The following is a 24939-nucleotide window of genomic DNA, read 5'->3' as shown; positions in this document are numbered from 1 at the left end:
TCGTTAGGGCTTTCCGGACCCAGAGCCCATCCACCCAAGATTTCTGGGACCCAATTCTGCTTTCTAACTTTGGGGTGGGGGTCACAGGTTCATTCAGTAGCCCGTCCCAGATGCTCCTCCACGACCAGTGTGCTTTGGGGTCGAAAGATAGACAAGCCTTTTCAACTCTGTAAACATCAATTTCTTGCCTCATTCTTTTATTGATCCACTGCCTTGTTCCACAAAGGATTTCTGCAATGAGAAGGCCATGGCACCCCACTCCAGTACTCTTGCCTGGAAACTCCCATGGATGGAGGAGCCTGGTGGGCTGCAGTCCATGGGGTCGTTAAGACTCAGACATGACTGAGTGACTTCACTTTCACTTTTCACTTTCATGCATTGGAGAAGGAAATGGCAAGCCACTCCAGTGTTCTTGCCTGGAGGATCCCAGGGACAGGGGAGCCTGGTGGGCTGCCGTCTGTGGGGTCCCACAGAGTTGGACGTGACTGAAGTGACTTAGCATAGCATAAAGACTCCAACAAGATAACAGACATTTAAAATCACAGAAGAAAGAAAGGAATCAAAAACAGGGAGGATCTTGGGCTCTCACGGTGGACCTGGTGTGCACTTGGCCCTGCCTGGAATCTCCCCTGGCCCCGGGCTGGCAGGGGAGCTTCGCCGAGGACTTTCCGAGGGAAGTGCACATGCAAAGGCCCAGAATGGAAAATGGCACAGCCGGGTGATGGGATTTCCAGAAGCCTGTATGGCTTCCACACACCACTCAAGTTCTTTGGAGACAAAGAAGTCTCCTGAGATATACACAAGGTTACATCTCCTTCAGGATTGCAGTCAGCCCTGATTCAGCTCAAGTCAAAGCCCTCTCTGATCTCAGGATCCTTTTCTATTTCCTTGTAAATGATGACTCATTCTTCAACCCTGTTTTGTTTCCAAACTCTGTGATATAATACACATGTTTTTCTTTAAAACAAAAAAATGTCTGCTAGGATAGGATATTCTCAATAAATATATCTGACAAAAGACTCATAACTAGACAAAAAGAACTCCAATTTAAAAAAAAATACCCACAAAAATAGATACCAAAAAGGGCCAAGAAGTAGATGAAGAAGGTTCAGCATCACGGGTCATCAGGGAAAGGTATACTGATGCCTGTGAGCCACCACATCATGTGCACCAGAACGGCTAGAACTAGAGACTGGTGACACCAAAGGAATACTCAGAATTGTTGGCAGGAGTGTAAAATGAGGTAGCCACTTTGGAAAAGGTCTGGCTAGTCCTCATAAAACTCATGGTCCTAAGACTCAGCCACCTTTGAAAAGTGCCATGTTCAAGAATGGTCACCGCATGTGTAATCATAACAGTCAAAATCCAAAATCAACCCAAACGCCCATCAACAGTAGGCAGATAAATACATTGTGGAATATGCATCCGGTGGACTACTACTCGGTCATGAAAAAGATACACTCAACAACGTGGATTAATCTCACACAAAATGTTTTATAAAAAAAAAACAACACTGAATTCTGAAAGGGCATACTATATGATATTGTTTATATGAAGTTTTAGGAAAAGCAAATTAGTCACGGGGTGGGGCAATGGCTGGAGGGGGAAACACAAATGATGGGCATCTTACATTGGGCGGTGGTCACGTGGGAATTACGTCATACTCACGCCTTCACCAGCAAACTAATAAAACCTGTAGTCACGTGACTCGGTGGGTCCGAGCAGTTGGTGCGGGGGTGGGGGGGAGGTGTTGTCCCGTCCCGTTTCAAAAATGTAGTCTGTTCCCCACTCACCCACCCAGAGTCCTGTGTGTCCTCAAGTCCCTGGCCCTCTTGGGACTCAATTTCCCCCCTCCCAGTGAGTGGGTCCAGGAATCTCCAAGGCGCTTCCCGCATTTGTTTCTGGAGTTAGAGGTGGCATTGCACCAGATCCCAAGCCAGGCTTCTCGGGACAATCGTTCCAGCGGTGTGTGACCCTCGCAAGTCGCCCCCAGGCGCCTGGGTCAAGCGCACCTATTTCCCGGCTTCATGAGCGCTTCCTGCAGCTTCCGGGGCTTTGCTGCGCGCAGGCACACAGCAAGCGCTGAGTAAGTGGTGGCTGCGAGGGGACGGTTAGAACTGCCCTACAGGTCGAAACGTGTGTTTGAGACAGGGTCCGTGGGGGTGCCCCAGAGTCTCCTGCGGGTCGGGGCCAGAAGCCCAAGGGCCCTGGCACGGAGCTGTGCGCGACGCTGCGCCTTTAAGAGGCGAACGGAATGTATCAAAACAGAGCGGCTGCGCGCCCACTGGTCGCGCGCCGCACGTGACCGCACAGCTGATTTCCTGCTCCCCCCTTTTTGTTGCTGCGGCCGCCGCCGAGTGTCAATTTCCGCGCCGCCGCCTGCGGTCGACCCCAGTGCGGCTCCGCGCGCCGCCCACCGAGCCCGCCGCGCGCCCCTGGCCCGGGTCCGAGCGCCCATGGCGCAGTCGCCGGCAGCAGCGTCGCCGGGCGCGCCGGAGCAGGGCTGCCCCATCCGCGTGGAGCACGACCGTCGGCGCCGCCAGTTCACCGTCCGGCTCAACGGTAACGCCGGGCCCGCCCGCCCCCGCCTTTTGTCTGCGCGCCGCGGGGCCGGGGGCGCACTCGCGGGCCAGGTGGGGGCGGGCGCCCGGGGCGGCGCGAGCCCGGGGGCGGCGGAGGCAGGCACCGGGCGGCTCCGGTCCCGCCTCGGCCCGGGGGAACCCGCACCTGCTTGGCCCGGCTGTTTTCCGGGATCCTGCCGAGGTCCCGGGGAGCGGGTGTCCCGCCATTTCCCCATTCCCGGTGTTGAGTGGCTTCTGGCTGCCCCTGCGAACCTTCGCTTTTTTGCGCAGAGGGGGCTGGAAGACCCTGCTAGACCGACCGGGGGCTGACGGACTGAGGGGCTTCGGCCCGTCAGGGGCGGGGCGGGGCGGGGACGGGGAGGGACGGTGTCTCCTTCAGACCCCGGCGGCTTCGGGGCTTGGCCAACTTGCCTCATCTCTGTGCGCCCGTTTCTCGCCTCTACAGTTGGATTAACTCCTGGCTGGTGGGAAGAACTGGATGCCCCAGTAAGAGTGAGGTTCAGAACAGCGCCTGCGGCGGGTAGTCAGTGCTGGAGGACACGGACTGGGCATTACTGATTTTTTCTTTTTTTTTTTGCTGGCAGGATCTTAGTTGCAGCATGCGAACTCTTAGTCGCGGCATTTTTGATTTTTTAGTTGTGGCCTGTGGGATCTAGTTCCTTGACCAACCGGGAGCCTTGCATTGGGATCGCACTGGAACACCAGGGAAATCATTGGGCATTACTTTTTAAACCAAAGCGAAGTCAAGCTCCACCGCTTACTAGTCCACGCCCCCTCCGCCTGATTGTGAAATGGAGGGTTGAATTCCTTGCATCCCACACCTCTCTGTTAATAACTTTTTCCTCCCTCCCAGCTGGGCCTTCTGTGGTAGTGCCCAAGCTGGATGGGCCCGTATGGGCCACTGTGCCCTTGTCTGAGGAGGGAAGGGCGAGGCTTCCTGAGGTCAGGCAGTGGGGGGAGGGGCAGAACTCGAATAGGGTCTTGTCTGGGCTGACCCCTCCCACCTGCGCTTGGAGGGTCTGGCTGGGACCTTCTCAGACCCCATTTGGCTGTGTTCGTCTTTGAACCCGGCCCCAACACACGTCTGTTACAACACTCTCATGACGTGGCCATCACCACCCTGTGTTCAGAAGAGTAAGCTGAGGCCCCCGCAGGCCAGAACTCAAACACCTTTTCCTTCCTCTTCTCCGTTGTGGTGCCCACCCTGGCGCACCTGGCCTTGACTCTCAGGGCTCCCCCGCTACTCGCATTCCAAGAGACCCCCTGGCTTTTCAAGGCTCCTGAGAGGCCTCTGATTTCCTTGTGGGTGCTCAGGAGACCCTCAACACTCAGAGAAAGAAGAAAAAGGGGACCCTTGGGGGTGTCCCTTCTTTCTTTTCCTAATGAGTACAGCCATTAGGGACACCCTCTTGAGTTGGCTGGGATCAGGACTGGATGAGCCCAGCTGCCTTTGTAAACTTGCCCCGTCTGTCGCCTCCTGCTCAGATGGCTGACTCTAAAGTGGACCAGGATCCCTGGGCAATTTCTCACCAGTCTGCAAGACCAGACTGTGCATCCAGGCCCAAAATGGTCTGGGTGTGTATAGGGGTGGGCCGAGGGCTCCTCTGTGCCCAGGCCCCCACCCTGCCTCAGCTGGGGAGGGGAATGGCCTGCCATGGTGACTTGCAGCCAGGCCCTGGAAGCCAGCTCACTGTGCCCATTGAGAGAGGTGGACACTGAGGCTGAAAGGTGGAGCAGCCCTGTGGCTCCTAGCGCAGGTGTGTGCCACCCATCCCCTGGCAGAGCTAGGCTGGTGAGTCCCCAGCACATTCCAGGTCTGGGGAGAAAAGAGCAGCTGTGTGCATTCAGTCCTTGGGTTCCCGGCATGCCCCTCGCACTGGAGTCAGTTATTTTATCTGCTGGCAGTGTTGGTGGAGGGGCTGCTCTGCCCATTTTACAGAGGAGGAGGCTGAGGCAAGGAGAGTTACCAACATGCCTGCAGTCTTGCACCTTGGAGGTAGAAGAACTAGGATTCATGCCACAAGTGCTTCTCGAGTGCTTACTATGTGCCACACATTGTTGTAAGTGCTGGGGGCTCAACCATCTGAGGGTCAGTGGACAATAAAGCACAGACTGTCCTGAAGAACAAGACCTGTGAGAAGTAAGGTTGGGGTGTTGGGAAAATGCCGGTGCTTTTTGTTTTTGTTTTTTTGGCCACACTGCATGGCATGTGGAATCTCAGTTCCCCAACCAGGGATCCAACCCTGCCCCCTGCAGTGGAAGCATAGAGTCTTAACCACTGGACCACCAGGGAAGTCCCAAGGGCTGTTGTTTAGAGTCAGGTGTCCAGGAGGGCTACCCAAGAAGGAGGCCAAGAAGGGAGCTACGGTGGCATGAGTGCTCCTTGTGGAAGTGGCGGCAAGTGCAAAGGCCCTGGGGTGCCTGGTGTGTACCGGGAGCAGCAGAGAGGGGAGAAACGGAGCCAGGCCACAGGACAGGGGACATCAAGAGGCATGGAGGCAGGTGATGCGGGGCTGTGGAAGGCATTATGAGAACTTGGTCTTGACTGGGTGAGGTGGGTGCCTGGGAGGGTCCTGAGCAGAGGGTGGATCAGATGTCATGGGCTCCCTCAGGCTGCCTGGGGGCAGGCAGCATGAGCAGATGGGGTGAAAGCCCAGTTCCTCGGTGCTTGCTGAAGGAAGCGTGGACGGGTCTTGCTGACATGGGGTATGAGAGGACATGGGTGCTCAGGCTTTTGCCTGACCCCCAGATCCAGGGCCTGAAATGCTGGGGTGACACGTGGGCTAACCTCAAATAGTGAGGACCCAGCCCTGGGGACTCTGGGGGAGGTGCCAGGAAGAGGGAGCAGCTGGCTGAGGCAGGTGGACCTGAGGGGCCGCAGGGAGGCTGCTGAGCTGGGGATGGGCGGGGTCTGACTCTGCTTCCACAGCGGGTGCAGGGGCTGGTGGATGTGTGAACAGTGGTCAGATTCCAGGAAGATATTGAAAGTTCTGCCCACGGGCCTGCCAAAGGCTCAGACTGGCGTCTGAGACACGTGCGAGAAGGACCCCAAGCACCTTGGCCTGGCTTGTTCGTGGCCATGTCCCCAGCTCCTGAGAAGTGCCACGGATGGGCTCAGTGAACTTTTGTCAAGGGGGCAGAAGGGTGGGTGAGCATGTGGTTGGATGGACAGACACGCTGGCTGAGAGGCTGGAACTCCAGCTAAGTGTTTCTCCAGCAGGGGACTGGGGCAGACTGGTGCACCAGGCCTGAGAGGGTGTGAAGGTCAGTTGCCTGTGCCTCCTGGGCCTGGTCACTTTCCTGCGGACGCTGGTTCTGCTGCTTCTGACCTTCCCCAGGGTCTAGCGGGTGGTCCAGCTCTCTGGTCTGTTCAGGCTCTGGTCTAGTTGGCAACTTGCTGAGTCCTGTTCTACATCCAATATTGGGCCTTGGGCTCCCATAGCACTGGGCAGGTGCTCCAGTGGGGGTGCAGAAAGCTGGGCCTTGGGGAGCAGTGGGAGCCCTGGGATGCTAAGCTTGATGGTAGCAGAAAAGGCCCACATGGGGCTCGGTGTGTTCTGGACGCTGTTCTAAGCACGCTAACCCTCCAGACACTGTCCTGAGGAGTGCTCTGTTATATCCATGCTTTGTGGGTGAGGAACTGAGGCACGGAGAGGTGATTCCAGACCCAGCACTGCAGCCCAGCACCGAACCCCTGACCCTTCCCCCAGGCCTCCCTGCTGGTTCAGGGCCTCACCTGCCCACCGCCTCCCCACAGGATGTCACGACCGGGCAGTCCTGCTCTATGAGTATGTGGGCAAGCGGATCGTGGACCTACAGCACACAGAGGTCCCTGACGCCTACCGCGGGCGCGGCATCGCCAAGCACCTGGCCAAGGTAGGGCATGGAGGCTGACCCCATTCAGAGGAGACCAGGCCCAGTGATGGCCAGGCCCTGCCCTCCCATGGGCTGCAGCTGCCACCTACCCCCCTTTCACCTCTACGCCCCCACCTCCCAGGCCGGGCCCCCAGGGACCCGGATGCCTGCTTTATGTGGGGAGCTCACTGCTGGGACCCAGTGTGCATGGATGGTAGGTGCCCAGTGAACTCTGTGGGGGGCCGAGCCTGGCACCAAGTGTGAGGGTGGCCATGAGTCCCCTAAAAGCTGTTCGGGGCCCCGCCCTGCAGTCTCCACTGCCCCTCTCCCCTTTTCAGGAGCAGCTCTGTGCTGGTCTGTGGGGCCATCCTGTTACCAATAAGGAGCCCTGGGTAACAGGAGTGGGGTGGGAATCTGTTGGGCACGAGGGCGCTTAACCTGCAGCCCCCAGTTCATTCGCAGAATGGGAGAAGAGATTGGAATCCTGTCACCAGAGGGTCTCAGGCTGAAACCGGGGGTCAGGTGTGTGGGGTGCTGAGTGATCAGGTGGTTCCAGACCCACTGGGTTGACAACTGCAGGCTGACCGCTCCTACTGCTGGCCTTGGGATCCCTGTGAACACTGGGCAACCTCTGCTGAGAGCAGAGGGAGCCCCAGGTGCCCTGATCCAGCCCACAGGGGTGGCTTCCTGGAGGAGGCATCCAGTGAAGAATGAGTGGAGAAGAGGGTTCTCCTGGGGCCGGTCTGACCCTGGCCCCCTCGCTTCCCTGCCATGTCCCTCAGGCAGTTTATCAGTCTGTCCGGGTTTGCCAGGTGTAACAGGAGTGGTGACAGCACCTCTGCCTCCATCGCAGACCCAAGGGAAAGCCTGGAGTGTGAGGGACTGGGGCTCTGACCGCTCTTCTCTCTGCCTGGCTGCCAGGCCGCTCTGGACTTTGTGGTGGAGGAGGACCTGAGAGCCCATGTCACGTGCTGGTACATCCAGAAGTTCGTCAAGGAGAACCCTCTACCGCAGTACCTGGAGCGCCTGCAGCCATAGCCCTGGCTCCACAGGGCTCAAGCCCGCCTATCGGACCCCCAGGCTTTGCCCTGGCCTCCGTGTGCTCTCAGGAATCCTGGTCCCCACGGGGGACAGACTCAGAGTTATTTTTGTAAGGACACTCGTCTGTGGCTCTGGACGGCGGCTGGCCAAGGATGGGCCATGGTCCAGCTGCCATGGCGAAGCGGGGCCCGGCTGTTCCCGCTCTGCAGACGGCGTGAGGGCCTGCAGTCGAGATCAGAACGTGTGGGTGGGGGCGTCCCTCTGGCCGTGCCGGGTCCCCCTGCTGCTCCGTGCTCTGTGAGGGGCAGCAGGGGGTCCGCTCCCCAGATGAGGAGCAATAAGGAACTGTGTGTGCCAACTTCCAGGGCCATTGGGCCAAGCGAGGTGGCCCCCATGCTGCCCCTGCTCTTGACTGTGTGCCTGGTGCAGGAGATGGCTACAACCACGGGAGCCCTCCCTGATGAACAGGGCCAGGAATGGGCTGGGTGCCAGTCCAGGCTCAGGCTCACACACACACGGCTGGTGTCTCCTTTACATACGCACATGCACATGCGCGTGGCTGGTGTCTCCTTGGCAACCCGCCCTGCAGGACAGTGGTCCTCTCCCTCCACCCCACCCCCATGCCCGCCCTCCCCTTTGCATCTGAGTGTCTTGGGGATCCCTGCCCCTCATTGTGGGTGAGCTTTCTCAAAGAGGACCCTTGAGCTGGGGTGGGAAAGCTGTCCTTCACAGACCACAGAGGAAGAAGCAGTTCGGAGGGATTTCCTGTGCAAATGCCACACGTCAGAGCGTCCTTCCTTTCCTGCAAGCTATGGCCCATCAGGAGTCTGAGGCCCCTCCCAGACTGCCTTCCTGGGAACAGCTTGGGGAGCACCCCAGCACCTTTGTTCTGTGGGGCCTGCCTTTTTGGGGACTTCCTTTTGGGGGCTCGTTGAGGCTCAGAGTACAGCCTCCTGTGTCCTGCTCCCCACAAGGGCCGAATTCACGCCTGCTCCCCTGTGGGGCCAGAGGGCAGCTCAGGAGTCCCGTCCCTCTGGGGCTGAGATGTGAGTTAACAGTGAACCCCTGGGATGACACAGCCCCTCCAGGCCACTGGCTGGGGTGGACTGCTTGCCCCAGTGACCCCTCCCTGTCTGACCTCGGCAGTCCTCTCCAGGGTGCTCCCACCTATATACGTCTCACCAAGCAGTGGGGACAGCTCCATCTACGTGTATCCAAAGGCCTGGCAGCCCTGAGTCACTGCCCTCGGCCCCCACATCCTTCCCAGCGCCCAGCCCTCCTCTGGCCTCCAGGAATTCCGTAGAGGTTGCAGGACACCCTCCCCTTCCCTCTGTGCCCCTGGCTGTGTTTGCAAAGAGCTTTGGGGGAAGCCCCTCCGAGGCCACACATGTGCCCTCCTGGTGCTGCGTAAGACAGAGTAGGTAGTAGGCATGAGGGTGGACTGTTGGGCAGCCCAGGCTGTGGGCCATTTCCCTCTCCAGCATCACCCCCTCCCCATCCACACTCCCATGTTCAAGCACAGACTCCGTCATGAAAACTCTCCAGTAGCTCAGAGAGCTGGTGCTGATGCCTTTGCGGCCTTCTGGGCGAGGCGACCTGGTTCCAGGAGGCACTGTCCGTGGGAGGGTGTCCTGCAACAGTGGCACAGGGGACCCCAGGGCAAGTTGCATGTGGAGGGACCGGAGGGTGGGGTGGCACAAGGGGGCCCACCATGCCCCAGCCTGCACCTGTGTTCTCCCAGCGGGTGACTGGCTACCTGGCTGGCACACACAGCACTTAGGACTTGAACCAGGGATGTACAGGGTCCCCAGGGCCCTGTGGCACTGGGCCAGGGACAGCTCATCCCGTTTCTGCAGGTGCAACCTGGGCCCCCTTGCCTCAGGCTGCCTTACAAAATGCCGCTGCTCTCACTACGGCCCTTGACAGCAGCAACGGCCAACTCCCCCAATTGGGTGGGTGTGCTGCAGACCCAACCCCGGAAGCCCAGTCCCCTCCACCAGCACTCCCAATCCTGACACTGCCGGTGCTAGCCCGACTGTGTGACGTCTCAGCCTCGCCCTCCCACCCCACCCATCCCAGGGAACTTGGGGAACCCTCACTCAGGAGGCAGGTCATGTGGACCAGTTTGTGTGCCGCCAGCAGGGAACGGGAAAGCTCAGAGACCTATCAGGCCCCCAGCAGATGGCCCCATGGTCACATGCTCTCCTGCCAGGGCCATTTGGTAGGTCTCACCCAGTTGAGACAGGCGGCCACCCATGTGCCTTTCCCACTCAGGACCTGCTGCAGGTGGCGTCTGGGCCAGGGCTGGTCTCCAGACGGAGTGCATGACATTTCAATAAAAGGTGTGACCCAGTGTGGCTCTAGGACTGCTTCTGGAAGGGCAGGGGTGCTCGCCTCCCTCGCCTCTGCTCTACCCCCAGGGCAGCCAGGCTCCCGGGGTTGGAAGCCCTTGGGAGTGGGAGGAGCGAGAAGGGCAGACTTGGCAGGTGTCCGGACTCATGCATCCTCACTGGCAGGGAAGTGAGGCCCTGAGAGGTGCAGGTGGCATCAGGATCCGGAGGTCTGCTGGCTGTGCCTGTGCCTCCTCCCAGGCACGGGCCCCTCTGACCGAGGTCACGGTCAGGCCTCCAGCACCAGGCTCCCCTCGCTGGGAGCAGCTGGACAGGGGGGCCAGGAGGAGAATGTCACGTCATGTCATCTGCCCCTCTCCCCCCAGGAACCCTCTCCGGGCTTCTGTCCAGCGGGGGAGGCAGAGTACTCAGGCAGGCCAGGGCCAGCAGCACTTAAGACACACAGGATGGAGAGCCGCCTGCATGGAGCCTGGAGCCCGAGGACTCCAGGGTGAAGCATGTTCCTCTAGGTCCCCTGGGGGGCCCTCTGTGGTCATGACCAGCTTGGCTTCCATAGCAGCTCCGTGAGAAACCAGGTATTGGGAACTGGAGGCTGGGGGTGGGGGGTCAGGAGGCTACAGAAAGGTGAGGCCAACAGGACCCATACCCGGTTCCTGCCCCGCCCCCTCCATGTCCATGAACTGTGGTGGGGCCCTTGCAGGGTGATATGTAGGGACATGCCCAGCAACTGCCCTACAGCAGCCTGGGGTCTAGAAGTAAAACCCATGTTACTTTCTACCCCGAACCTGAATGAAACGGAGGGGCAGGGACAGGACAGGCTCAGCGAAGTCCCAGTGGGAGAAAGGAGGGCAGGAGCCAGCAGCCAGGTGGCTCTGGGGTGGGTGGGTGTTGGGTGCTGCATGCCCCCGCTTGACTGGTCCTCCCCCTCTGGTGTCCCCGCAGCCACCTCTTGGGAGTCTGCTCACTTTCCTGCCCACATACGTGTCAGCAGGATTTCCTCCAAGCAGCAGCTCAGGGGCCTGAGGCCCCTCTAGCCTGCAGAGCTGCCATCCCCACAGCTGACTGTGTCTATCTGTGGCACAGGTGGGATGGGACCTGCTGTGGAGGAGGCTGGGGACAGGTTCTAGGCATACAAACAAGGAGCCTGCGTGCTGAGGCTTGGATGGGAAGAAGACAGCACAAGCCCGCTGCGATCTGGACTTGGGGAGGGCTCTTTGCTCACAGCATGAGGCAGGGTCCCCTCAAGGCAGCCTGGCTGGCAAGGTGAACCTGGGTGGTTCAAGCCCGGAGTTAGATGGCAGGAAAGACCAGCACACACAGCTCTTGGTCTCTGGGTAAAAGAAAGCAGTTTTGTTTTTTTAAACTGAGGTATGGTTACTATACAATTAAATAAGTTTCAGGTGTTCAAGATAGTGATTCAGTTGGCCTGCCCAACACTTCACACAAACAATGCCCTGTATTAAATCCATTCTGTTTAAAATACCAAGGGTGGGTTTTTTTCCCCTAATTAGACACTGACTGCTCCATTTACAGTTGAGAAAGGTGATATTCAGAGAGGAAATGACTAACCAAAGGCAAACCCATTATCTCTCCTGTCACCCTAGTCACGTTACTGGGTCACAACGCTTTGTCCCCAGCTCTTCCTTGCACACTCCTCCTCCAGGCCCCATGCAAATGCCATCTCTTGAAAAGACCCCTAACTACCTGTAACCTCCAAGTCATCTATTACATCATTCTGCTTAATTTATTATCACTCTGGAAATAGTTGTTAATCCCATTGGACTGGAAACTCTTGAGACCAACTGCAGGGCATGAGGAATCTTAGTTCCCTGACCAGGAATCAAAACCCTGCATTAGAATTGCAGAGTATTAACCACTGGACCACCAGGGAAGTCCCAGACCAGGAAGTGTTTGTCTTACTAGTGTGACTCTAGTGCCTAAGAATACCTGGCACTGAGCGTGCACATGGTAATTACTTGCTATAAGAATGAATGGCTCACTGGTAAAGAATCTGCCACCAATGCAGGAGATACAGGTTCGATCCCTGATCCAGGAAGATCCCACATGCTGTGGAGCAGCGAAGTCCATGTGCCACAACTAGAGCCCAAGAACCATAACTACTTAAGCCCATGTGCCCTATAGCCTGTGCTCTGCAACAAGAAGCCATCACAATGAGAAGCTCGCACTGCAACTAGAGAGTAGCTGCCACTCGCCACAGCAATGAAGACCCAGCACAGCCAAAAATAAACAAAATTATATATATGTATGTACATATTGTTGTTGTTATTCAGTTGCTCAGTCATGTCTGACTCTGCGACCCCATGAACTGCAGCACACCAGGCTTCCCTGTCCTTCACTATCTCCTGGAGCTTGCTCAATCTTATGTCCATCAAGTTGGTGATGCCATCCAACCATCTCATCCTCTGTCATCCCCTTCTCCTCCTGACTTCAGTCTTTCCCAGCATCAGGGTCTTTTCCAATGAGTCACATCGGGTGGTCAAAGTATTGGAGCTTCAGCTTCAGCATCAGTCCTTCCAATGAGTATTCAGGACTGATTTCCTTTATGATAGACTGGTTCAATCTCTTTGCAGTCTAAGGGACTCTCAAGTCTTCAACACCACAGTTCAAAAGCATCACTTCTTTGGCGCTCAGCCTTCTTTGTGGTCCAACTCTCACATCCATACATGACTACTGGGAAAGCCATAGCTTTGAATAGACGGACCTTTGTTGGCAAAGTAATGTCTCTTCTTTTTAAAACGTTGTCTAGGTTTGTCACCAAAGAGCAAACATCTTTTAATTTCACTCACCATCTGCAGTGATTTTGGAGCCCAAGAAAATAAAATCTCTCACTGTTTCCATTGTTTCCTCATTTATTTGCCATGAAGTGATGGGACCGGATGCCATGATCTTCATTTTTTGAATGTTGAGCTTTAAGCCAGTTTTTTTACTCTTTAACCTTCATCAACTGGCTCTTTGGTTCCTCTTCACTTTCTTCCATAAGGGTGGTATTATCTGCATATCTGAGGTTACTGATATTTCTCCCAGCAATCCTTATTCCAGCTTGTGCTTCATCCAGCCCAGCATTTCTCATGATGTACTTTACATAGAAGTTAAATAAGCAAGGTGACAATATATAGCCTTGATGCACTCCTTTTCCAATTTGGAATCAGCCATCAGTCCGCTGTTTCATGTACAGTTCTAACTATTGCTTCTTGACCTGCATACAGATTTCTCAGGAGGCTGGTAAGGTGGTCTGGTATTCCCATCTCAAAGAATTCTCCAGTTTGTTGTGATCCACACAAAGGCTTCAGCCGTAGTCCATTAAGCAGATATTCTGGAATTCTCTTGCTTTTTCTGTGATCATAGGGATGTTGGCAATTTGATCTGTGGTTCCTCTGCCTTTTTAAAATCCAGCTTGAACATATGGAATTTCTCTGTTCATGTACTATTGAAGCCTAGCTTGCAGAATTTTGAGCATTACTTTGCTAGCGTGTGAGATGAATGCACTTGTGCGGTAGTTTGAACGTTCTTTGGCATTTCTTTGGGACTGGAATGAAAACTTACCTTTTCCAGTTATATATATATAAAGAAATACATCCTTTAAAAAATGAAGAATGAAAAAAAAAAAGAATGAAGAAAAGGGTGGTAAGGGAAGTGGCACATGATTTCTGAGTGCCAGACCAGCTAGAACCCATCTGCCCTGTAGGCTACCTCTTTGCCACCAGTCAGTGGTCCCTGGGGGCCTACAGGGATTCCAACTTCAGCCATTCAGATTGTGCCCTCAGTGGGAGCTGTTACTGAGGGAAACCTGACTGTGATGCTTCCGGGTATCTGTGCGTTAGCAGTGAACCAGAGGTGACATTCTGAGGGGTCTCTGCTCAAGTTAGCAGGCTGAGGCAAATGGCCTGTTAGAAGTTAAGTGCAAGTGCAGGGAGAGGATCCCAGGTCCACAGCTTCTGAGCACTTTCCTCTGTGCACTAGACCCCAGCCTGATTCTTCCCGAGCGGTACCATAAGGAGCAAAATCTCGGCAACCAGACAGCTTGGGCTCAAATCCTGGCACATGAGGTCAGAGAGTGAATCAGGTAGGTTTTTCTCATTTGCAAAATGAGAATGTTGATAATAACAGTATCACTTTCATCGGGCTGATGTGAAGATAAAAGTCACTCAGTTTTTTAGAACAGGGCTTGTCCTGACTTAAGTCAGTTGATTGTTACTTGTGTGCTGAGTTCCTCAGGTGTCACCTTATGTAATACTCATATTGGTCTTAGGAGAGGTGCTAGCTAGTATCACTCCAAGGTTACAGACCAGGAGGCAAAGAAACAGCGGTTAAATACGCAGTCCCAGATGGAGATCCACACTTAAAACCCAGCTGTTCTAGAACCCCAGGAAACCCTCTGAATCAGCAAACTAGAGAAAACAGACTAACCACAAGACAATGTGGTCATCGTTCATCTGTCTCTAGTAGTGCTGGCATCTGGAGGTGGAGCTGTGACCCAACTGAAGAGCGGGTACTGCTGAGGGGCGGTTGGTGGGGAGAGAAAGGCATTTTAGGCACAGCACGGACCGTCTGTGGTTGAACTCGCACTCTCTGTATCTGCTAACCTGGCCAGCTTTAGGCAGGAAAGGGAGGTAGCTGAAGCTGGAGTGGGGTGCGATCTCTGTATTTCGGCCGGGCTTCTGGGTTGCGCTAAGGAGCCTGAGTTGCATCTTGTAGGTACTGAGAGCTTGTAAGAGGATTTGACATTTAAGACTATTGTAGATTGTGAACCGGAAGGAAATCCTGGGGAATCCTCAACGACAGGAGCTGCACCTACACCAAAGAGCCCTCCGGCCCTGGCTCAGCAAGTTCCACCAGCCCCGAAGCCTGAGAGCAAGCGCCGTGCTTCTCCCGTCTCTGAACTCGTAGCAAATTTCGACAGGAGAGTTGCTCAAACTCTCATAGGTCTAATTAATATGTCTACCAAGGCTGTCGGTCGGAAGCAAGAGAAGGGACTATACGTTCCAGAGCTGCGAGGGGCCCCCAGATCAGCCCCCACTCGGAAGGGACAGCGGGCAGGAGTCACTGGGCTCCGTCTGCACTCCCAACTCGGCAGCGTCCAGGCAGGGCTCCCGCCGTGGGAGTGAGGAGCCAGCAACCGCCTTCGAAGACGCCCTAGAGTGGGGCTGTGTCCTCGCTACCGCGGCCGGACGCGGCTAGGACATGCGCGCGGCCATCTCTGCAGCCATCGCGCTTTACGTTCCCCCCCCTTCTCCGCTTCCAGACCCACTCGGCCAACAGTCTGGCAGCAGGGACTCCGCGGCGGCGGGGACCTCGTCTCTTTTGCCTCCCGAGTATTTGGGGGGTGACTGGCAGTGGCCCTTCGGTGACCTCAGCGGTCGAAGATCTCGAAGCACAGGCGGCCTGGCGAAGTCTAGTCCGGAAGTGGACCCTCAGCGCCGCCAGTCTGAGCCCGCGTTCCCAGGCGGCCGCGGGGCGGGCTTTCCGGAGCGCTGTGCATTGTGGACTTTGTAGTCTCGCGGGGCCGGGCCCCCGCCTTGAGCGCCGTCCGGGAAGGCAGCTGGACTACATCTCCCTCCCGCCCGTGCGGTGTCGCGAGGCCGCCCGGCGCGAGGCGTTCGCGAGCGGAGAGTCTCCAAGATGGCCGCGTGGGGAAGGAGGCGTCTCGGCCCGGGCAGCGGCGGTGGCGGCGCTCGAGAGAGGTGAGGCCCGGGCTGCTCCCCGCGAGCGGTTTAGGGCGGGAAACCGGCGGGGCTCTTTGGACTGCAGCGCAGTCCCCGCCTCCGCCCCGGGGTTCGCCCCGGTCCGCCCACTGGCGCGCGGGGTCTCAGTTCCGGTCGACGCGGTCTCAGCGGGCGGCTCGGGGAGGGGTGATGGCTGGCTGGGCATTGCCGGGCCGCGGCGGGACCCGCCTGTATGCAGCGAGCCGAGCGGCGCTGGAGCCCCCGCCCGCCTGGCCGCGCGCGTGGTCTTCTCCAAGTTGCAGCGAGGAGTGGTTCTCGGGACGGAGAAGGGGAAGCTTCCTCAGGGAGCCGGTGCGGGCCGGACGGGACGGACCGCACGGGTACCGAGGGGCCTCAGCTTTCCGCGCTGTTACTCTCGGCGGGGAGCTGACCGCTTTCCCCCAGGGGTGATCCTTGGGACTTTGGAGGCGTCTCCGTGAGCGCCCCTGCTGTGGAAGTCCTTTGCAGTGACCTTCCCTAACAAATGTGCGTGAGTAGGAAACCGGGGGCTTGATTCTTCCGAGGTGGATCTGGATGTAAAGGATTCATTTTTAGATGAGATTGGAGTAGTTCTCGTTTCGTGTTGAATTTACAGTTTTTGCTTCTGGAAAACAGTTTCAGCTTAGTAGAAGCTGTTGAGGCACCAGAAGTTTGGGAAAGGAGAGGTACTGGTAGAGTCACACGCTTTGTACTGTCCTGACCCTTCTGTAACTAGTGGGCTGGTGCGGCGGAAATCGGCAGGATCTCCGTGGTGTTTTGTTTTTTCCCCCAGTGAGGACTGTTAAACAGAAAAGTTGTATTTCCCACCCCCCCACCCCGCGCCTTTTCTCCCAACTACTCTGCGTTATTCTTTTTCTTTGATCGTTTGCACCACCTAACTCTTTGCGGTCGCCTTCTGTTTGGTTGTGGTTTAGTTCGCTAAGTCGTGTCCCACTGTTGAGACCCCATGGACTGTAGCCTGCCAGGCTCCTTTGTCCATGGGATTATTTCCAGGCAAGAATACTGGAGTAGGTTGCCATTTCCTTCCCCGATCTAGGGATCGAACCCGGGTCTCCTGCATTGCAGGCAGATTCTTTACCAGCTGAGGTTAGTTGTGTTGATAGAACCCTCTAGCTTGCATTTTATTCTTGAGCCCAGAGTTATCCAGCCTTGTCTTTTCTGCAATTCCTCTTCCTTGAAGAAGCAGCAGTAAGTGGCCAGGACGTACTTTTGTATTTCCAACTCCCACCTGGCATTTCTTAGATCGTACCATAAAAAGTTAAGGAGGTGATCACCTTACTGGATAGAAACAACAGAAAGGGCCAAATGGGGAGACCCAGACTTCATACAGGGCCGTGCCAGCAAAACAGAAGCCTTTACTGATCTAAGAAATTAAATGGGGGGAGGGGGGCGTTCTCTTTCGTTTAAGACAAGTGTTAATTCAAAATTGAGTTTGCAAACCAGGATCCCAAAGGCTGAATCTAGTCCTTGACTCTGACCCTCAGTTTTTAAGAGAATTTAAGTTATCAGTGCTTGTAAATGGAAAGACTTTACATTAAAGTCCCCTTGGAAAGCTCTCATTGGCTCTCTTTGGTCAGAGCAGGTGCTCATCATTCCTACCTGACAGCTTGACTCATCGCAGTTACATGCCTGGTCTCCTTAAGTGTTTCCACTACACCCTTCGGCCTGAACAAGCAGGCTCTGCTTGTACGTGCATATGTTGTGTGTCAGCCAAGAATGGGGCGTCTAGTTTTGTGGTTTGGGTGGCACCATCTGCCCTCCTCCTAGATAACGTGGTGTGGCTGTGGGACCCCTGTGTTTGCTCTGCTGGAGGAGCGTTTGCCTGGGCCTGGTTTCCCTGAGCTGCATGCTGAGCAGGGGTGGAAACCTAACCCGCCCAGGCACACCTCCATTCCTGCTCAGTGGGTGGGAGGACTTTGGGGTGGGGCAGGCGGATTAACTGCCCACAGCATAGACTGAAGCCCAGGCAGACTGGAGGCTCTGTGGCTACAGTAGGCTGTTCATGGCGCTCTTAAATGACTTCGTTCCATGTCACATTCGTGCTGACTCAGATTTCAGCTCTACACTGTAAGACCACTTTCCCAAGTTGTCTCACACCCTTCGTTGGAATCTGGTTTATGCTGACACTCTAGGAAACATGGTCTGGTTTGGGGCATTGGCTGGAGCAGAGCAATGCTTTGGGCAAGCGTTCCAGATTTGCCCATGGCTGCAAACTCCAAAGCCTGCCTTGTGCTTGAAGGCCCTGCTTGGTGCCCGACGGTTGGCAGGAGTTGCTGCTGTCATCTGTGTGTTGGTGGCTGTCCGGTTTAGAAGGCACAGTGTATGGGTTCTTGCTTTACCTGGTTCTTGAGTCTAGAGCTGTGTTAATTCAGTGCCCACTTGTCATTTGCAGCAATTAGATCTAAATTAAAGTGAAAACTTCAGCTCCTCAGCCACAGTACTCACATTGCAAATGCTCAGTAGCCAACCATGGCTTGTGGCTCATATACTGGATGGTGAAGATAGAGAACAGAAAAGTCAGCGATGGTCTAGACCAGGATAAGAGAGGGATGGAAGAAAAGAATGAGAGCCGCTTGCATGTTTTAAAAGTTTGTTTTATTGAAGTATAGTTGATTTACAATGTTGTGTTAATTTTTTTTATTTTTTTTTAAGAGAATCCCTAGGCTTCCAGTAGAAGCTGTTGGTCTGGACCATTTTAAAGTCTTTATTGAATTTATTACAAAATTGCTTCTGTTTTATGTTTTGTTTTGTTTTCTTGGCTATGAGGCATGTGGGATCTTAGTTCCCCTACCAGGGATCAAACCCAGATTGCCTGCATTGGAAGGCGAAGTCTTGACCACTGGACTACCAGAGAAGCCCTCCCCCCGCCTTTTTTTTTAGTGTTTATTTTTGACCGCATCAGGTCTTGGTTGTGGAATACAGACTCCTTCCTTGAGTTATGTGGCCTGCCTCTCTAGTTGAGGCACATGGGCTCAGTCGCTGCTTTTCCTTGGCTTCCTTGGCGCTTCTAACTGTTGTGATTGATTCTGCTGTGAACATGGGTGCAAAAGTATGTTTGAGTTTGAGTCCTGCTTTTAATTATTTTGCATCTATACCTAGAAGCAGGATTGCTGGATCATATGGTAGCTCTATTTTTTGAGGAACTTCCACACATTTGCCACAGTGGCTGCTCCAACATTCCCATCAGCAACGCATATGTGGGATCTTCCCAAACCAGGACTTAAACCTGTGTGCCCTGTACTGGGAGGTGGATACTTAACCACTGAACCACCTAGGAAGTCCCAAACTGGCCTTTGAGTCCACAGCATAGGATTTTACTGATTTCCTTGGCTCCTGAGGAAGTGATTTGGGGTTTGCCAAAAGTGGGTTTTCCTAGACCCCAGGGAGGTGGGGGAGGGGAGGGTTGGTGAAGGCCACTGCCTGGTGTGGTCACATGACCCCATACTTCCTGGGTGGGAAGCAACTTCGTTAATAGTTTTTAACAATATATTAGTTTAATTTTTACAATAATTTAAGTTTTTCAGCCACAGATGCGCTAATTACTGTAATTTTCTCCCCTTGTCACTCTTTTTTTTTGCTGTGCTGGGTCTTCGTTGCTGCACGCTGGCTTTCTCTAGTTGCTTCTCGTGGTCTTCTCACTGTGGTGGCATCTCTTGCTGGGGAGCACAGGTTCCAGCGCAGGCTCAGTAGTTGGTGCACCAGCTTAGTTGCCCCACACATGTGGGATCCTCCCAGACCAGGACCTTGCATTAAGAGGTAGATTCCTAATCACTGGACCACCCAGGAAGCCCTCGTCACTCCCTTCCAAAGTACTTTCCCTAAGTCTGTTGGGAACCTGGCACTTTGAGGCCCGGGGCAGGGGCAGAGGGTGACTGTGATGAAGATAGTCACAGCCCTCAAGGAGCTTTGCGTCACCTTCTTCTGTGTTTGAGCTGAGTACAGGAGCCCAGGGTCACTCCAGAAAAGGTCCCTAATGCAGTTCCCTGTCCTGGTTCAGTTCACCTGGCTCTAGCATGACCAGAAAAGATGGGTTTCAGGGCCAGTGGCCACTTTAGTGGAACAGGGACACAGACCACAAGACTGTGAGACCACCTTGGCCCCGGGAGTGGAGGCCTCTTTGTGGGGCCCAGGAAGTTGCTGGAGCAGGAGGGGTTCCTTCCCCTCAGCTGGAGGCCTCGGCCTATCTGGTCTCCTCTACCCCAAGAGATACAAAGCTACTGGTTTAAGAAAAACTATATAAAACTTTATCATTATAAAAGAAACGTGTATTTATTTTTTGTTTTTGAAAGTACAGAAAACTATGAAGAAAAATAAAATTAAAAAAAATACCTGTTGGGCCACCATCCAAAGAAAGGCCATGATTGGCCTTTCTCATACATCATCTTTAATGCTTTCCAGCAGGTATCTTGTCTTGGAGTTATAAAAATTGTATGTTAAATCCATCAAAAGTACCTCTCTAACATGTGAAAAGTTACAAACTTGTGGGGCCCTGGAGGCATGAGGCTGAAGGAAGAAAGCAGCCCCAGCACATGTGCCCTGCGATGCCTTCCTACCAAACGCCCAGAAGAGGCAGGTATGGAGTTGGGAAGTCGGCTGGTGATTGCCAGGAAAGGGGGTCGTGGGGGATGGGGAGCAGTGGGGTTACTCTCTCAGATGAGGAAGAGGCTCTAAAACTGATTGTGTGTTAACTCAGTGACACTTAAGTTAAGTCAGTCGAGCCACTGACTTGTGCGGTGGAAGTTGGTGAACTATTTCAGTAAAAGCTGTTATGTAGGAAGCACAAATCAGAACTACCATGAGATGCCACCTCACACCCACTGTAGGGCTATTATTGAAAAACACGGAAAACAAAAGTGTTGGCAGGGATGCAGAGAAAAGAGAACTCTTGTGCACTGTTGATGGGAGTGTAAATTGGTGCGGCCACTATGGCAGTGTGGAAGTTTCTCAGAAAATTAAAAATAGAGCTACCATATGATCCAGCAATTCCATTTCTAAGTATATATCCACAGTAATTAAAAGCAGGGACTCAGACATATTTTTACACCTATGTTCACGGCAGCTAGAAGGTGAAACCTACCCGTCAACCATGGATCGGAAACAGAATGTGGTCAACCGTGGGTCGGTAACAGAATGCGGTCTCTACATACAAGGGAAAATGAAGGAAATCCTGACACATGCTGCGATGTGGATGAGCCACAAGGATATTATGCCAAGTGGAATAAGCCAGCTGCTAAAAGAAGTATCACGTGGTTCCACCTATACGAGGCCCTGGAGCAGTCAGATTCATGGAGAGACAGCAGAAGGGCAGTGTGGGAGTTGTGGTTTAATGGGGACAGAGTTTTAGTTTTGCAGGACAAAAAAGTTCTGGAGATTGGTTGCCCAACAGTGTGAGTGTACTTAACCTTACTGAACTATATACTTAAACTGGTTAAGAGACTAAATTTCCTGTTAATGTATTTTACCATAATTTAGAAAAGATCAATAAACCAAGTGCTAGCATTTCCCTGGCCACACGTCCCTCCCTGCAGACAGCAACCACCTCACTCCTAAACCCTCCATCATCTCCATGACGACGTGTGTGTGTGTGTGTGTGTGTGTGTGTGTGTGTGTGTGTAAGACACTTACTTGGCTCTGTGTGCTTCTGATTGTGTGTGTGTCTCTTTCTCTGCTCTTGTAAGGGGTCTTCTGCTCTCACCAGACAGTACTGCTTTGAACATTGTTGTGCAACCCTGACTTTGGGAGTAGTCTCCAGACTTTGGGGGTTCCATCCTGAGGTTCCTGTAATCCCAGGTTCCTTTGAAACTGGCTTTGTGATGGTGTGGGGTCTGTCCTATGGGTTCTTCGTGGGGGCCCCAGGATGCCTTTGATGACTGTTTCCTGGGTGCTGCTGGGGCTGATTCAGATGAGGAGAGGGGAGACCAACTGGCTGGAAGCAAGATAATCAGCCCCTGACCCCGCAGCAGCAGGCGCCTGGCAGGCCATGCTGTGCACTGGCCAATCCCATTAGTTCCACAAAACCTACTGGATTCAGAGGGTTCCCAATCATGTAGTAAAATTGGCTCCTTTTCTTCCTGGAGCCGCTCTCCTGCTAAGTCTCAGGTCTTGCATCTGCTCAGAAGCATTCTGTGCGTGTAGAAGCAGCGTTTAACTCTTACAGAAACGCACTGAAGATGGCCAGCTGCAAACACTGTTCTATGCTTGACTTTTTCACTTTACTTTGAGGGCTTTTCCATTATCAGCCTGCTCTCAGATTTGTTTTTTAATATGGACTCCTTTTACTGTGTTCTCTTACTTTTCATTTCTCACCTTCAACAAAATGAAAAAATATAGTCCCTTAGTAAGGCTCAAAGGATCCCAGTTAGCTATTGTTGTCGTTTTTAATTTGCCTTTGTGTACAGGGTTCAAGTTGGCTGGTGATGCTGAGATGATTCAAGGTAACCCTCTAAGTGTGTTCTTTCCTTAGTTGGGTTACTTTTGACCCAGAAACACAGCAGGCTGCCTGCAGTGGGCACTGGGGTAACCAGGCTTGGTGGCCATGGCCCCTGGCTTCTGAAGCAGTAGTCTCTGTCAGCTGGGGGACTAGCTGGATCTGGGGGTCTAGGCAGGGTGGAGGGCACCCCAGCTGAGGGTGTGGGTGCTGAGCACGGGGTGGGTCCTCTGAGTGAGCGGCTCTTGTAGGTCTGTGTGGATCTTGTACTTGTCCCCATCCCTGCACTGGACCTGTTTCTCTGGGTGTTGCAGTCTGTCCTCTCCTGAGGGTAAAGAGGTTTGACTTCTGAAGCAGAAGTAGTGGTGAGCCCAGGATGGCATGCCTGCGGGGCTGGCTCCCAGCCTGCTGTGTGAGAGGGCCCCTGGGAGGGTTGGTTCGTGATGATGGACAGGAGTCCACAGGAAGACCTGGGGGCTCCAGGCGGCCACAGCGGGTGATCGCCTGGTCCACACCCCCTCAACCGGGCCGTCCTGACTGCCCCTGTCCACTGACTGTTGCTCTCTGTCCTGTCTGGGCTGAGCCAGGAGCCTGGAGGGACCTGTGGCACACGCACCAGTCAGTGGGGATGGCCTTGCCCATCATGTCTGTGGGAGGAGCCAGGGAAGCCTTCCTCCAGGGTGGGTGCTAGCTCAGCCAGAGGTGAAGGCCAGGGAGCTGGGAAGGGCTGGGTGAGCAATCAGGTGAGGGCGGGGCCTGCCCACTGACATGCCCCCGAGATGGAACAATCTGTTCACCTGATGCTTTCCTGTTGGGCCTGTCTTGTCACTGCGCTTGGGGTGGCCACAGTCTGCCAGGCAAGCAGAGCACTGCACTCAGGTAGATCAGGGTTTGGGCAAGAATGCTCTGTAATCCCGACCTTGTCCCTGCGTCTGGCTCTCAGTGCTGCAGAGGGACTCAGTGGCCAGAAAGCTCCACTTGGATTCCGACAGCAAGGCCTTACCCCCAGAACCCCCTCTGTGGGTCACCAGGGTGTACAGACCCCGCCCCGCCCTCCACGAGCTCCTCTCCCGCTGCCTGGCTGACTGGCTCAATTATGAACTTGAGAGCACAAAGGAGATCCCAGGCCAGGATGGCTCCTCTGAGACTGAGGTCATGCCTCATAGGTTTGCTTGTCTGCTAAGGAACTGAGTCCCACCTGGAGCCTGTCTCCTTTCTGAGTTAAAAAACCAAATGGGGAGACTCCAGCAACGCCCCAGAGGAAGACCGTCTCTTCCAGGTTCATTGATGTTGGTGGTTCAGCTCATTAACTACCTAGAAAGGCTGCCCTGCTAACTGGACCCTGTAGCCAGTGCCTGGGAGTGTCCCATCCCCAGGGGACGGCTGTTTCCCACACACACAGTTTCATGGGGGCCTGTGACTTCATTGAGGGGCTTCCCCGAGCCCAGCTTAGTTACAGTTAACTATTCCAGGATACAGAGCCCCCCTGCCTAACTCCCGGAGCCTGGTGGCGCCTCCTCACCCTCCCCCTGCAGCCTCAGGAGAGCATCAGGCCCACTGTCCATCCACCTGGAAGGAAGCTCTGCCTCCTGAGTGTGCGCACTTGTTTGCTTGGGTAGCTTTTCCCACCACATCCCCGGGGAGCATGACCAGAAGGGCACCAGCGGTCAGCTCCCCATCGCCCCTCCATCCTCCCAGAGCTCTGCCTGACAGTCGGCCTCTGCTGCCCTGAACACACAACTGTTTCCCGCTTCAAAGGAAACACTGACCATGGAGATTCTGGGGTTACCTCACTCCACACGCCTTCCCTGGTCCCGATGTGCACGGTCGCTGACTGGGAAGCTGAGCCCTGTTCCCAGTGGCCTTTGGGTATGTGCGGGGTGGTGGGAGGCTTGCCTCTGTATCTCTGGGTCACAGAGCAGCCACCAGTGCTTAACTGTCCCCTTTTTCTCCTCATCTCTCCTTCCTAAGGGTGAGCCTGTCGGCCACAGACTGTTACATTGTACACGAGATCTACAACGGGGAGAACGCCCAAGACCAGTTTGAGTATGAGCTGGAGCAGGCCCTGGAAGCCCAGTACAAGTACATCGTGATCGAGCCCACCCGCATCGGCGACGAGACGGCCCGCTGGATCACCGTGGGCAACTGCCTGCACAAGACCACCGTGCTGGCGGGCACCGCCTGCCTCTTCACCCCCCTGGCGCTGCCCCTGGATTACTCCCACTACATCTCCCTGCCCGCAGGCGTGCTGAGCCTGGCCTGCTGCACCCTCTACGGCATCTCCTGGCAGTTCGACCCCTGCTGCAAGTACCAGGTGGAGTACGACGCCTACAGACTGTCCCGCCTGCCCCTGCACACACTCACCTCGTCCACCCCGGTGGTGCTGGTCCGGAAGGACGACTTGCACAGAAAGAGACTGCACAACACGATAGCGCTGGCGGCCCTGGTGTACTGTGTCAAGAAGATCTACGAGCTCTGCGCGGTATGACCGCGCCGCGCCGCGCGGCGGCCAGGCTGGGGAGGCATCTGGCGTCACGGCTGTTATTTTAAAGAAATAACAGGTGACAAGCGCACCAAGGGTTTTCTCAGCTCGTCACACTAAGACGTGGATTTCCACCACCAAGGGGCCTGCAGCTGTGGAAGTCCCACTGGGCAGCAGGATGTGATGGAAGCGAGGCTCCGGAGGGGGTGTGGACGCGCTTGGGGGTCGTTAAGTGTGTCATTTAACTGTACCATCCAGAGCCAGCCAGAGGCTAGTGACCATTAAAATGATGAGAATTTCAGCTCCAGGTGTCTGCTCTCTCGTGACGGCCCTGGTGGGAGCGTGCAGGCAGCAGGAGTGGGCACCACTTGCAGCAAGAATAAGCCTCTCACCCGCAGGCCCAGCCCCTCCTGGAGGAGCCTCATGTCTCACCTGGGCCTTGGTTCAAGGAGCACTGCCCGGGGCTGCTCGGGTGAGG

The 24939-nt window shown here is 54.9% G+C and overlaps 2 protein-coding genes across 3 annotated transcripts; both read left to right on the top strand.

Annotated features, from left to right (window-relative positions):
* Positions 1–2343: 2343 nt before the first annotated feature.
* Positions 2344–9833, top strand: NATD1 (N-acetyltransferase domain containing 1). Its single transcript, NM_001435092.1, has 3 exons — positions 2344–2562; positions 6340–6458; positions 7359–9833. Exons 1-3 carry the CDS (start codon positions 2457–2459, stop codon positions 7473–7475), a joined length of 342 nt encoding a protein of 113 aa, NP_001422021.1. The 5' UTR covers positions 2344–2456; the 3' UTR covers positions 7476–9833.
* A 5612-nt stretch (positions 9834–15445) lies between these two features.
* Positions 15446–24762, top strand: TMEM11 (transmembrane protein 11). Of its 2 annotated transcripts, none has more exons than XM_005220335.5 (2): positions 15446–16038; positions 23951–24762. In XM_005220335.5, coding segments are annotated over exons 1-2 (519 nt in total). In that variant the 5' UTR covers positions 15446–16036; the 3' UTR covers positions 24468–24762. The 2 variants fall into 2 exon arrangements, with proteins under 2 accessions (XP_005220392.1, NP_001091467.1); NM_001097998.2 differs by having other exon boundaries at positions 15461–15531.
* Positions 24763–24939: the final 177 nt, after the last annotated feature.

The sequence above is a fragment of the Bos taurus genome, chromosome 19 (genome assembly GCF_002263795.3).
Source record: "Bos taurus isolate L1 Dominette 01449 registration number 42190680 breed Hereford chromosome 19, ARS-UCD2.0, whole genome shotgun sequence".
In the NCBI taxonomy this organism is placed as follows: Eukaryota; Metazoa; Chordata; class Mammalia; order Artiodactyla; family Bovidae; genus Bos; species Bos taurus.
The sequence above is the reverse complement of the archived record's forward strand: the minus strand, read 5'-3'. Positions and strand labels throughout refer to the sequence as shown.

Coding starts and splice junctions, on each gene's coding strand:
- TMEM11 (NM_001097998.2), top strand. CDS start 15,470: ATGGCCGCGTGGGGAAGGAGGCGTCTCGGCCCGGGCAGCGGCGGTGGC. Junction 15,532..23,950: donor GGTGGCGGCGCTCGAGAGAG/GTGAGGCCCGGG, acceptor CTCCTTCCTAAG/GGTGAGCCTGTCGGCCACAG.
- NATD1 (NM_001435092.1), top strand. CDS start 2,457: ATGGCGCAGTCGCCGGCAGCAGCGTCGCCGGGCGCGCCGGAGCAGGGC. Junction 2,563..6,339: donor GTTCACCGTCCGGCTCAACG/GTAACGCCGGGC, acceptor GCCTCCCCACAG/GATGTCACGACCGGGCAGTC. Junction 6,459..7,358: donor TCGCCAAGCACCTGGCCAAG/GTAGGGCATGGA, acceptor CCTGGCTGCCAG/GCCGCTCTGGACTTTGTGGT.